The 14,171-nt window shown below is 28.5% G+C and overlaps 1 protein-coding gene across 1 annotated transcript in view; it reads left to right on the top strand.

The window, feature by feature from the left end:
* Positions 1-14,171, top strand: part of LOC107454468 (vesicular glutamate transporter 1-like) — a 194,330-nt gene that overhangs the window by 150,561 nt on the left and 29,598 nt on the right. Inside the window, exons 3-5 of the mRNA XM_043041473.3 lie at positions 633-894; positions 3,212-3,330; positions 3,463-3,577. Coding sequence (XP_042897407.2) covers positions 633-894; positions 3,212-3,330; positions 3,463-3,577 — 496 coding nt within the window. The remainder of the gene's footprint in view (positions 1-632; positions 895-3,211; positions 3,331-3,462; positions 3,578-14,171) is intronic.

Below are 14,171 nucleotides of genomic sequence, written 5' to 3'. Positions count from 1 at the left end.
AGCAGTTACTTAAGGGTTTACTTTAAGGTCACTTAAAATGGTTCAAACCCATGACCTGTCTACCGCTGAAGATAATTTACGTCAGCACCGTGGTCTGGCAAACCGGAAGCAGAATTTGTATCAACCAGTCACCGCTGGGTTTCGAAACTGGATCGCATCAATGGGAGGCGAACGCTCTATCCCCTGAGCCCCCAGGGCATGAAAATTGGACGTTTAATTAATTTACTTAAAAATTTTTAAATTAATCCTAAATATTAAGCTAATTATCTGAACAAACTTTTTCTGAGTGTTGATTGGTTGATACATTTTGAAGGAAAAATCCAGAGAATTTATGTTAAAATTTAAGATTATAAGGAATAATTGCTGTATTTTTCACTTAAATTTAGCAATATATATCAATATTAATTCCGTTAAACTGTCACATATTTCAAGTTTAAGCTAAAATATTTATAAACGGTATAAAAATCAAAAAAAAATTTTCATTTTAATGTGCCATTTCCCCTAAATGAATGTGCCAGTTTTGGAGGAAAATCAAAATGTAATTTATTTTAGTAAATTTCTACCTATGCTTTGGATTATTGCATATTATGATTGTAATTTTTTAATTGATAATTTTTGTTATTTAATTGCAGTAGTCTGCCAAAAAAGAAAGATGATGAGAAGGGCTTCGCCAGTGACGATGATTTAGGCAATGAATATTATGAGGATTTAACTCCAAAGAAAATACACCAGAGTAGAGCCTTTATGGAACCCAATTGTCCTTGTTGTAAAAATATGTCTAAACGCTACAGTATCGCTTTAATGAGTTCTCTAGGTTTTGTCATAAGTTTTGGTATTCGATGCAACTTAGGTGTTGCTGTAGTTAAAATGGTTGAGCCTTCAGAAGAGGGAAGTGTAAGTATTTTTTATGCAACAAGATTTTTCTTAGATTAATATTTGTAACTTAACACAGTGCACATTAAATTTAAAGTGAAAAAAAATTGTTTATTATGCTTTAAAATTTTTGGAATTAACATCAGTTTGTGAAACATATTTTAATATAAAAGTGCATTTGAAAAAAAAATTTTGGGGTTATATATGCTTTTAAGTGTTGATGGTTTTTCTCTCCAAGTATCAATTATCCATACCCCAAGTATCATTGATATCAATATGCAATTCTAAACACTATTATGAAATGAGTTAGGTAGAACTCCAGCAATATCATGTTAGTTGTAAAGTATTTCATCAGAAAACTATCATTTTCATATTTTTAAAAATTATTTCTTATCATTTTTTATATTGATTATCATATAGTTTGCTCAATTTTTACTCTTTTATAGAATTCTAGTTAAAAATTGATTTAATTCAGTCGTTGTTTTGTTCTACCCCTTATAAGGCAAGTTTCTCTTTAGGAAAATAATAAATGTTTCTTTTTTTTATGATAGATATCTTTGAATTGTTTATTTAAGCAAATTTAAAAGTTTTAACTCAGCTTTTTAACACTAGTTGTATATATGTGGAAATTGACCACTGTGAAAATGTAAATAATTTTAAAGTAATTAAATTGTCTATAATTAAAAGTTAAACTGGAGTGATACCTATAAGAGGCTGAAGTCATGAAGACATACTTACAACGTAACAAACGCTATATTTTAAAGGTACTTTCACAAATAATAATGTTTAAAAGTGATTAAATGTAAAACATTAATTGCAGATTCTAAGCGTAATTTATTAAATGTACAGTGCACAAAAAATAAATGAAAAATCTTGAATATCTTTTTATCCACAATTATCGGATTTTTACGTAATAGGACTCAATTTTAATGGTTTAAAGCAGTGACTTTAAATATGTTAATTAATTTGTAAAAATGATACGAAATCAGAAACAAAAACATTCTATACTGAGTAAATATAACTTTTTATCGATGTATTTGGAGTTTTACCCTCAAATTATTTGGAATCGTTGCACTTTGGGAAATATGACCCCAATACTTTGATAAGAAGAACTGTAGGCTACTCAGAGATTGTTTGTGTTTCCCCGTAATGTAAAGTTTGGACCCCTCAACTTTTTTAATTGGTCAGATTTTCAAAACGCTTCTGATGTCTGTTTTTTCCTCACTTAAATATTAAATGCATCACATATTGCAAACCTTTTTATTTATTTATTTTTCAAATTTTCTAAAAATAATGTATGTAGTCCTTATTAAAACAAAAACTTGACTTATTAAAAAAAACTTTAACCTCTTAATTAAAGATGTAAACGTGTTGTTATGTTTCATCTCTACATCTAGACGCATTCATTTGCAATTCAAATTCATAAATTATCTTTCAGATTTTATTTTCTTTCCCTATAGGGCATGTAACCTCTGTAAATTTATATTATGGAACATTCTTCAGTTGTAGATTGAAGCTCTGTAAACAGTTCATCTTTACATATGTACATTTACACCCGTACAACCCAGGGTCACTCTCGGTTTTTACTTCAGTTAATGGCCTCCTTTGTTCATCACAATCTACTCGTTTTCTTGTACTGATAAGACACAGAAGCGCATTTCGAGACTTCAGTGTTCCCCGGATACCCTCTATTGGGGCGATGTGGAGTTAAATTGAATATGATTACTTTAAAAAATGGACTTTCATGATCATACAAATTATTTTTTCCTTATTTTAAAGCAGGATTCCACGTCGGAAAAAGTAGACACCGTAAATCAGATAAAATAAATAAAACAATAAATTTATTTAAGTTCCAGTCTCTTTATCTCAAATTGAACAACGATGAAATTGGAACACTATTCTATTGGAACATCTTTGTATCAAAGGAAATCATTACAGAACCCTTTGTATAGATATCATAACTCTGTGCAAGTTTTCAATTATGAACATTTTAGAAAACTATTGAAGATATGCCACTAGAGTTTTAACACTAAAAGATATGATGTTTGAAACTGATAATGAATTTCCGCAAATTCTTTCTTAATTCATTTATTTATTTCAAACATTCATGACTAAGTAAGAAAATGGGCATCTAAAAAATATATATAATTGTAAAAATATAGATTTAACTCTATAATAGATATTTCAAATTAATGACATTGAAAAAATTTTCCTAAACTTTTTTTTGTTTAATTCATTCTAGTATATTAGGCTTTATGATAGTAACTAAAGTGAGCAAACAAATAATTAAATATAATTAATTTTATTGTAAAATATAATTAATATTTTTATTTTTCAGCCCCCGGAATTTAATTGGACTGCCGGGACTATTGGTTTACTTGATTCTTCATTTTTTTGGGGTTATTTAATCACTCAAATTCCAGGAGGATTTATGGCGACAAAGTACCCCGCTAATAAGTATGTATTAATACATAAATAGATTCATGTTATTACAAAATAGATTCATATTACAACAAAATAGTTCATTAAAACTTTTTATGTTACTTGTAAAAAAAAAGTTGGATTCATAAAATTATATTTCTTTTTTAGATTATTTGGCGCCGCCATTTGCGCTACGTCATTTTTAAATTTATTAATTCCAAAAACTGCAGAAATTCATGAAAGTGTAGTCATGATAGTAAGAATACTCCAAGGATTGGTGGAGGTAAATTTGATTAAGTATATCATTAATTAATAATTCTATACAATTTAAATTAATAATAGAAAACTTTAATAAAGAACAAAATGAAATTTCAAAAATAAGCATGTCAGCAAAAACAGTACTTCAGTAACAGTATAACAGTACTGTTTTTGCTGTTTTTGCTTCAGCAAAAACAGTACTTCAGTAACAGTATAGCAGTACTGTTTTTGCTGACAAGCTTACAATTTAAATTAATATTGGAGAATTTAAGTAAAAACCGAATGAAATTTCAAAAATTAGCATGTCAGCAAAAACAATACTTCTGTAGGGTATCTACCACTACAAAATACTATTCTAATTCACAAGTATATAAGACGTGTTAACACGATTCTATGATGGAGTACCTTTTCATAGATTACGGTTGGCATTGTCGATAGCTCCTCGCCCCACATTGGTGACCTTCGGACGTGATGTGAACACACCTACCTTGCCAGTTACGCCCACTTCGATTTGAACCCACCTACTTCGATGGATGGTCCACATTGAACAGTTGACTTACTACTTGTGACTGCATCATTATCCACCCCATCGTGCTGTTGCTACTCAGTCTCGATTAAACACAACGTCGGCCGACATACACTCGACTGCTAAAGGCAACATAGGAGCAACCACGACCGTGTACTAAATACAGCTCTCCCGCCCCACACTTCCATAACAGTGTAACAGTATTGTTTTTGCTGACATGCTTATTTTTGAAATTTCATTTGGTTTTTATTTAAATTCTCCAATGTTAATTTAAATAGTGCACTAAAGGCAATTTCGGTTTCATGCTGCTTTTAGCATTTTTTCCATTTTAGCTTATTGTATGTATTTAAAAATTTGATCTTCGTTATTGTTTTATTCCGTTTTTTTATACTTTTAATGGATTAATAATTCTATAGTAACTTAAATTAAAACTGTGACGCTCAAAATTTAAATGTAACTGTAACTTAAAGTTTAACAATTAATCCGATGAGTAAAGAAATTGAAAAAAATTATTTAATTGAAATTTATCTTTTTGTTTTTTTCTAAATTTATTTTCCATTTATTCAAATAAAGCTCAATTTTATTGTTCAGCTTTTAAAACAAAAATACTTTATTTTAGAACTGGAAAATGTTTAACTTTAAAGACCTATTCTAATTTCGGAAAGTAATATTAACTATATTACAATAAATAAAACTTTATTTTCTGTAAATTTTAAAATCTAGTGTCATAAGATTAATCCGTATAAATACATCTATATGAATCACTGCGGCTCAAGAGATAGAGCGTTCGCATTCTGATGAGGTGACCCAAGTTCGAATCCCAGCAGTGGCTGGTTTAGACGAATTCAGCTCCCTGCTCTCATCGACCACAGTGCTGATGTAAAATATCCCCAGTGATAGGTGGATCAAGGGTTAGAATCCCCTTGCCATCTGGCTAAAGGCTTGGTTTCTCAGGACAAGCGCCTTATCTGGGCGTCAGCGTTAAGTTGGCGTTACCCCGACGCAAACAAAATTCTGTTTTGTTAGCTCAGCATGAGCAGTCTGTCCAACGTTGACATTAACTAGCATTGAGCATGCGTTAATAACGTAAACAAATATTTATTTTGAATTTGTATTGATTTTGTTATTGTCGACTAGTGCTTTAGAGAACAAATAGTGACTTTGTCCAAGAAAAAACACATTATAGCTGATCTAAATAAAGAGGAAGAAGAAACTATGTTTAATGTTAAAATCAAAATCTTGACTGATTTCAATGCTCTGTTAGATGATGTCCGCCATTGCTTCTGTCGTTAACGTTACGTTGTAATCCAACTGCAGTTGATTCGAACGTCAGTCTGACGTTCTATCTGAGCTTTCGATGACGTATGCTGTCTAACTCACCAATTGACCAATCAGGGGCTAGCACTCATTTCAAGCTGACGTTTTGTAACGCCGACCTGTCCTTAGAAACAAGACCTTAACTGTGAGAGGATTACGTCGTTTTCCTCTCCATGTAACGAAAATGCAGATTAGTTACATCAAAAAAAAATCCTCCACGAAGGTTAATTGGTCCCAATGCTTGATCCTAGAGTTCATTTGTCTTCTGGATTAAATTCTAATTTACAATGCCACGGTTTGATAGTCGTAAACTCGAAAATAGATCGGTTGTTCAACGCTGGTTATAAAATAAAATAAAATACATCTACAATGACCAAATAACTCTAAATTTAGTAAATAATAATTGCTTGAAAATCACTATTTACTCTGTTACGAAAATATTTTACCCAGTTTTTGATTTATTACTTTTCATGACTTAAACTAATCTAGTAAAAGGCATCGTATTCTCCTCATTTATATTTACCAAGAAATGTCAAAACAGCAACTTTTACATTCTCTTACTAAACACCTGCTACACATTATCCCTAAATTTTCCCCAGCAAAGTCCCTAGATTATTCTTATTTCTGTTATTTTTTCCTGGAAAAAACGAGGTAGATGGAATTATTATGTATGAACATTAATGTGCCTAAGGGCATGTGGGAACAGTTATTCACTACGCCGACGCAGAAAATTTGCCAGGGGTACAATTATGCAACTCTCTGCATTACATTTAATGGAAAGAGGATAGCTGTAATCAATTTCATCGAGTTACAAGCCAAATTGTGACAGTAGCTCTGAAATTTAATATGTTCTTAAGCTTTGGTATTGCTTCGTAAATATATATAATTATGATAATGAATGCTCGAGAGTTAAGGAAACAATATTTTAGGTTTCATAATTTATTGACACACACAACTTAGAAAAAATTATTTTAATTATATTTATTCCAAATGTTTTGAATTAAATAGACAGTAGCTAAAAGGGTTTTTCTTAATGTGAAGATAACTTATAGACATAAAATGACACAAATTTTATTTTGAGTTAACTTTTAAAAATATTTATATTGGATCACTGTTTGAAAGGTATGAATATAGATAAAGTTATTTTTTTAACCCTAAAATTGATATTTAAATTAATATTTAAATTAATATTCAAAACAATATTACAATTAATGTTTGAATTAATGTTTAAAAGGGAAGTCAGCAAATTAAAATGCCTAGTATATTTTAGTTTATGAATGAAAGGTATATTTTTAAAATATTAATGAACTCTTGATTTTTCAGCCTTTCATTTCTTTTGCCTAAATTTCCTGGTGGAATCTATTTTTTCTTCTATGCATAAGCAGTAGCTTCATTCTAACTTCTAGAACTTCTAAAAATTGCATTTCTGTACGGCGGAAAAATTCTAATACAATTACCGAACTGTATGATAATTACACTTCTGTTAGGAAAAAAAGCATAATTCTGATATTAATAACCAAAATGTAAATGTACGGTATTTAAACCATTCATTTGATAATTTTTTCGCTCACATAGCAACGGTTTGCACCGTTAAAAATTCCGAGCCATGTTGCACCAAAAATTTATATTGGTTTGCCAGCTACATAAAATGGAGCTAAATTTTATTATATTTTGGTGTTTATCGGTAGACGGTTGCACCAAAAGTGGGTGTTTTGAAGAAACAAAACATATAATTTCATTCTTTCTTTTTTTTCTTCTATAAAATCAGGGGAATGTTTCACCATTATTAAGTATTTTTAAAGTGCTCAAATGCAGGCCAAGGTACTTGTTTACCGTAAATAAACTATTTACCGTAGGAAGTTATTTTACCTCTAACCATTTTACACCGCCAACCAAATTTAAAAAGGCAATATAAAAGAAACGAGCTTCAATTAGTTCAAATAAGTCATTTTCCTACCTAAGTAAGTAGAACCTTAAAACAAAATGCACTTATTCGTACCGATACACCGAGATCGAGTTGTAAAGAAAACATGGCGTCCTAAACAAACATCGTTCAGTTTACCGTCACCGTTTAAGTTTTGCTCCTTTTTACAAATTTTGGTGCACCAAGGAGGTATTCTCGATCATACTTCACAATTTATGGTGTAACTTAAATAAAATGATTTTTCATTTAACTAAACTTTAGAACAACGAGAAACTCTGCACCGAATACTGGTTAAAGATTTACCGAATTTTTTTACAGTGCATCAGAATTGTGGATTTCAAAACTATAGTTCTCATTACCACACATTGAGTATCATGACAAAATTATGATAAATTTAACCATATTTACCAAATTTTATCACGCATTATGAAACCACATTTCATAGTTAGTTTTTCCAAAATCATAATCAAAGCTCTTCGGTAGAAATTACCGAGCCTTTCTGTGATCTAATACAGCCAGAAACACGTTAATTTTACCTGTACTCATATTTTATTTCATATTCTGGTAGTTTTGACCAAACTTTTTTCCTTGGTGTAAGATCAATAATAAAACTGTCTTTAATCATTACTACTAATAAAGAAAACAAGCTTTTTTCTTAAAAAAAAATATATTCACTTTCAATCTTAAAACGCAATTAAGTCTAAAAATAACATTGAAAACTAACAGTACTATTCATTATGAGCACATTACAACTCATAACGGTGATCATTACAATACACCGTTAATGTATGTTAATTTATTAACACTCTTATTGAGTATTAATATTCAATAAATATAAAACGTACTATTCTTCTTTAAGTTTATAGTTCAATACTTTAATTTTATCTCCATCAATGTCTAAGTTTCAAAGATAGATCACTTAAATTTTACCGTGAAATGTAAAACATAATCCATAAATGATTTCTAAAGCTGACGATATTAAAAATAAAATCAGTTAACAATGAGCAGCTTTAAGCTTGAGACATTAATCAATAGAAGATGAATGAAGACGAACTTTAAATTTTCTTTGAAGTTTCTCAAATTATTCGATTAAATATAAAAGCGGTTTTAATTTACTTTCTTCATTATTCGGTGCATGTGTCCTTTAATAAAACTCTACGTTGAATTAGCTACCTTGGATTACAGTTTTGACGAAAAGTTATGAGAGGTTTGTGGTTAATGAATTTTTCTTGGTAAAGAAAGTTTCAGCTTTAATTAAGTTATCTTTTCAATAATAGGTCGCGTTTGCAGCGTTTGGAGAAAATTTCCTTTTTCCTGCTTTAAACTAAAATATAATTTATTACATTAAATACGTCAGACAACCCATTTAACTAGTTTTAAGCAGGTATTAGCTCGTAAACCATTTATTTATTTTAGCATTATATTAATATATAATCAGTTTCAAAGTCTTTATTATATATATATATATATATATATATATATATATATATATATATATATATATATATATATATATATATATATATATATATATATATATATATATATATATATATATATATATATATATATATATATATATATATATATATATATATATATATATATATATATATATATATATATATATATATATATATATATATATATATATACATATATATACATATATATATGACGAGAGAGAATGAGCCACAATTTCATCGTGTTCCAGCTTAAATGTTAGGGAAAATCTTGCAAAGAAAATCCGTAAAATGCTTCGATTTAGGGAAAAAGGGAAATCTTAGTAATTATAATTGATTTATCAAATGGGTCGAGTGATTCCCACAAAGAGCAAAAGGAAAAAATGGCTTACTTTTAATTAATGCATGCTTGAGCCAAAAACAGATTTAAGGACAGGGTGTGAATTTAAAAGAGTGAGAAAGTGTTTCGATTTGAATAATAATTTAGGAAAAGGATTTACAAAAAATGAATAACATAAAAAGATTAATTGAAACTTTTTATGTTACATCCCCCATCCCAGAAAAATTATAATTACAATCCAAAAATTTTAAAAATTATTATCTATTTGCAAAATTTTCCCTGTGATAGAAGCACAAATGAAATGAAAAGAATAAAACTCGTAGTCTCACATTACGATCAATATATAAAAATAGTGTGAATTACAAAAAACATATTTAAATCAACAAGATAAAAATTTAACACTATATTACAAATTTAGCACATAATTCTCTGCTAAAAAAATTTAGTAAGCAGGAAAGTAGAAAGCAGGTAAGCAGGCCTGCTTATATATATAATTTTAAAAAATTCAAATAGTTTCCCTGACTCTTTGTCAGTTCATTTCTAAGTCCTTCGGTTGAAGATCTCACTAAAGTATTATTTTTCATAATAACAAAATTTAAGAAAGTATTCTAGATGCAAAAAAAAGTATTAACATTTTAAAACTCAAATATTCATAAACATAACAAGTTGACATTTTGTTAAAGGAGAAGTTTTAATCTGAAGCTTTTACTTCAGTATTGTTTATTTTGTTAGAAAACTAAATTTTAAAAAAAATTGACACAGTGGTCGTTATTCTGAAGTTCAAAACTGCAGTACTTTTATTTCAATTTTGAAAAATGACACAGTGGTCGTTATTCTGAATTTTAAGATTTCAGTATTTTATTTTTACCTTAATCAAAAATGGACACTTTGGTCTCATAATCCTGCTAGGCTTCTAAGGTTTGCAGTCATGGACGTATGAGCAGAACAAACAGGCACAGAACCTTAAAGAGAGCAAACATATTTATTTTATTTAATCATTTTGAGATATATGACGTGAGAGAATGAGCCACAATTTCATCGTCCTCCAGCTTAAATGTTAGGTAAAATCTTGCAAAGAAAATCAGTAAAACGCTTCGATTTAGGGAGAAAAAAAAAGAAATCTTAGTAATTTTAATTGGTTTATCAAATAGGCCGAGTGATTCCCACAATGAGAAATGGGGAAAATGTCTTACTTTTAATTAATGCTGTTACTTTTAATAGATTTAAGGACAGGATGTAAATTTAAAAGTGTGAAAAAGTGTTTCGATTAGAATAATACTTTAAAGAAAGGATTTACGGAAAAGGAATTACATACAAGGATTAATTGAAGCTTTTTATGTTATATATATATTAATTTTTCTCTATATTCTTCTGAAGATCGATACCTTATCCTTTTTAGTATTGATGTTTTCCTTTGCTTTATTCTATGAACAGTGCACAAAAAATGAACCACACTGGATAATTTTTGATCTAATGATCGGATCATGACGTTCTAAGATTCAATCCTAATGGTTGGAAGGGATGACCGCAAATATGCTATCTAATTAGAATTAGGAGGAACAATGTTTTAATTTTTGATGTCCGACACAAAGAGAAATTTCTCTGAATAAACATATCATTTTTTAGATCGATTCGGATTTCTGACCCCCAAATTATGGGGTAGCAGCAATATAGGAATTTTGGTCCGAATAGTTTGGTATGGGATTAGTGGGTCATAGTTTGGTGGTCCAAAGTTTAAAACTTATTAATGCTAATTTCACTTTTTGCACATTTTGCACATTTTACTAAATATTTATTATATTTTATTATTTTATAATATAATAGTCTAAAACATTTTAAACTGCAAGTTTTGCAACTTTTTGCATCATTTCAAAGAATGTAATTTTACATGCGAAATACAAAATTTGAGTGAAATAGTTCATGAGAAATCAATTTTTAAAATTGCGACTTTTTTAAAATACTCTTAGGCCATTCTCGTGTCCAAGCTATTGAGACCCTATTTCCCTAGTTACAACATTTACCTAATTTTATCACATGTGATAAAACCATATGATTTTGTTAATTTGCCAAAATCATTACCAAAGTTCTTCCGTAAAAGTTACCAAGCTTTTGTGTTCCCATAAAGACAACAACACCTCAAATTTTACCATTTTCTGGTAGTTTTGACCATATTTTTTTCAAAGCTCTATGACATAAATATTGTTTGCTCTTTTTCAAAAATAAATGTCGCATTTCTGCCCAAGGGAGACATTTTGTATTTCGAATGACGTAGAGTAAATACCCTGAGGTGTTAAAAAGGAAAAATCCATTATATAATTAGGTCTTGTTTGGTAAAACATAATCACTAAAATTCATGTTTTTATTTTTTTCTTTGCATAAAGAAGGCAATAAAAATTTACGACATCTTTGCTTTAAAGCAAAGAAATATATCACGCTAAAAGCTGAAAAACAAAATGTAGTAAATATGGATTCATGTAACAAATAGGAAATTATGTATAATTTTGTTCCTTTCGTTTAAATAAATATTTGTAATATAGAAATAGATAAATTCAACAAATAAGTTTACTTTTTTAAAATATTTACATAAAAATATCGTATTTAAATTAGTCATTTTATTAAAAAAAAAGTTTCACCGTACTTCAGTGATGATACATGGAGAAAACATGAACAAGGAGCATGCATGGAGTTCAATGGTATCATGTTTCATGTTTTGAACTCCATGGAACATGGAGTTCAAAACATGATACATGGAGAAAAAATTTTGGAAAAATTTACATACTGAAAAGTAATGACATTTTTAGTAAAAAAAACAACCTAATTCTGTTTAATAAAAGCAAAATATGCTATATTTAAACTATTCCTTTCGGTAATTTTCTGTTATGTTCCGTTTTTTTCTGAAATTATGGTTTTAAAAACTATAGTTCTTATGAACACACATTTGGTAAAAAATACAAAACAAATGATTTTAATCGAATTAATGGTTTTTATGCAATGCTCTAATCCTTATGACACCTTAGAATGTCATGATGAACTTAACAAATTTTACCACATTTGTCAAATTGTATTAAGCATTATAAAATTGTATTTTATTGCTAATTTTACCAAAATCATTATCAAAGCGCATCGATAAAAATTACTGACCGAGCTTTTGGTGGTCTCATAGAGCCAGAAACACGGTTAATTTTGCCATTCTAGAAGCTTTGATCATACTTTTTTTCTCAGTGTAGATTTTTTTTTAAAAATTATTGAATTTTTCACTAACTTATTTAAAATATGTAGATACTTGATAAAGATCATAGCACCCTTAAGTAATAACTTGCCACTACTATTTTGAGCTGCAAAATTGTACAGTCTAAATAAAAGTATTTTCTTCTGCTATACGCAAATAAATGTATTTTAATATTCTAATCGATTTTAAGCCACTAAAATTATAAATATTTTCCTGTTTCCTATATCAAATCAATAATAAAATTGATAAATATGTTAAAGCAATAAAAAACGGATATAATAAATATCTAATAAATCATAAACTTTAAAATCGTAATTAGTTGCGCAATCTAAACAAAAAATATTCTCTTTTTTCCCACAGAAATAAATATATTTTGATAATCTGAAAAATTTGAAGCATTAAAAATATAAACTAGTGGGCTGTGCCCCCTGCTCGCTAACTCTCGCCAACCCCCGAAAATTGCTACGCAATGTTATATGGTTTGCTCCGCAAACCAAGCTCGCTTCGCTCGCTACTAACTTAAGTACATTGCAAATGCACAAAATTCTAAGAATTCAAAACAATCATTCAAATCCATATAACAACTTTTTTTTCTAAAAAAAATTACATCTTTTTAGTAAATACTGAGTCCTTAAAATAAATTTGAATTCAAATAAATGACATGTAATTCGTTAAATCTATTAGAAATGTGCTATAGTATAAAATCTTAAGATAAAATTTCTAAAACTGATATCTCTTTAAAAAGGTTAAAATTTCGGCTATAATTAAGTCTATTAAAAATTTAAATAAGTGAATTGCAATGGAAAAACCTGCATAAGCAAATGAATTCTAGTAAAACAAATAAATTCGTGATATAAATCAAAAATTGTCAAATAAATTCGTAATACATAAATTCGTGAAAAAAAAAACGCTTTCGACAAAAAACTAAAATAGAGATCTATCGATAAACACTTCTGCCTAGCTTATGCTGTCCCTGGTTATTTCAGTTTCCGTTTTTAAAAGCGCTATATGTTGAGCCATCTTAGCTAGATTTGGCATGTGACATTTTTAGCGGCAATCATTGGCCTATTTTCTAGCGTTGCCATTCGGGGAGTTGTAATGAGGCTTTTTTTTATCGCCGTGTAAGAGAAATATATATATAGATGTTGTCATCTTTCCTACTTCAAATCCAAAAAAATGGGAATATTTTTTTTCTAAAATTTCTATGATTCAAAAATGATAAATAAATGCTTATAAGGCAATACAAGAAACGAACATAAATGCCTTACAAATCGAATACTTTAAATTCGGGATTTATACTAGATAAATTGTTCGTAAAATATTGCCTTCATTTTTCCAAGTCGAGAATAGTGTGAGGATATCATTCATGATAACGAATTTTTCGTTTTTTGCGTTAGCTTACAAAAATGTTTATTTTGTACCTAAAAAACAACTACTAAACTTTGTTTTATATGAATTGTTCAAAGCATCAATTATCAATGTATAACAATAAAAATAATACATAATTTATTATGCATTACATTTTGCACTGCTTTCTTTTTTGTGGAAACTATTTTTCACAATACCATTACCTCCGTTCATTGATTTAAAAATTAATTTACAAATTATTCTAAGACTCGTGTGTTTTTTATACTTCGTACTATTTGAAAGGTTAAATTTCTGTTTAGTGTTTATATAATAATTTGTATATATTTAAATCATATATTTTATATCATATATTTTATATCATTTTAGAGTATGCATAATTATTTGGATTTGTATATAATTAATTCAACTTTCCCATTTCATTTGTAAAAATATTTATTTAAAAAAATCATTTT

Source organism: Parasteatoda tepidariorum, chromosome 10 (assembly GCF_982258835.1).
Source record: "Parasteatoda tepidariorum strain Cologne lab strain chromosome 10, Ptep-v5.0, whole genome shotgun sequence".
In the NCBI taxonomy this organism is placed as follows: Eukaryota; Metazoa; Arthropoda; class Arachnida; order Araneae; family Theridiidae; genus Parasteatoda; species Parasteatoda tepidariorum.
Note: the sequence above shows the minus strand (reverse complement) of the source record. Positions and strands in the feature narration are given on the sequence as shown.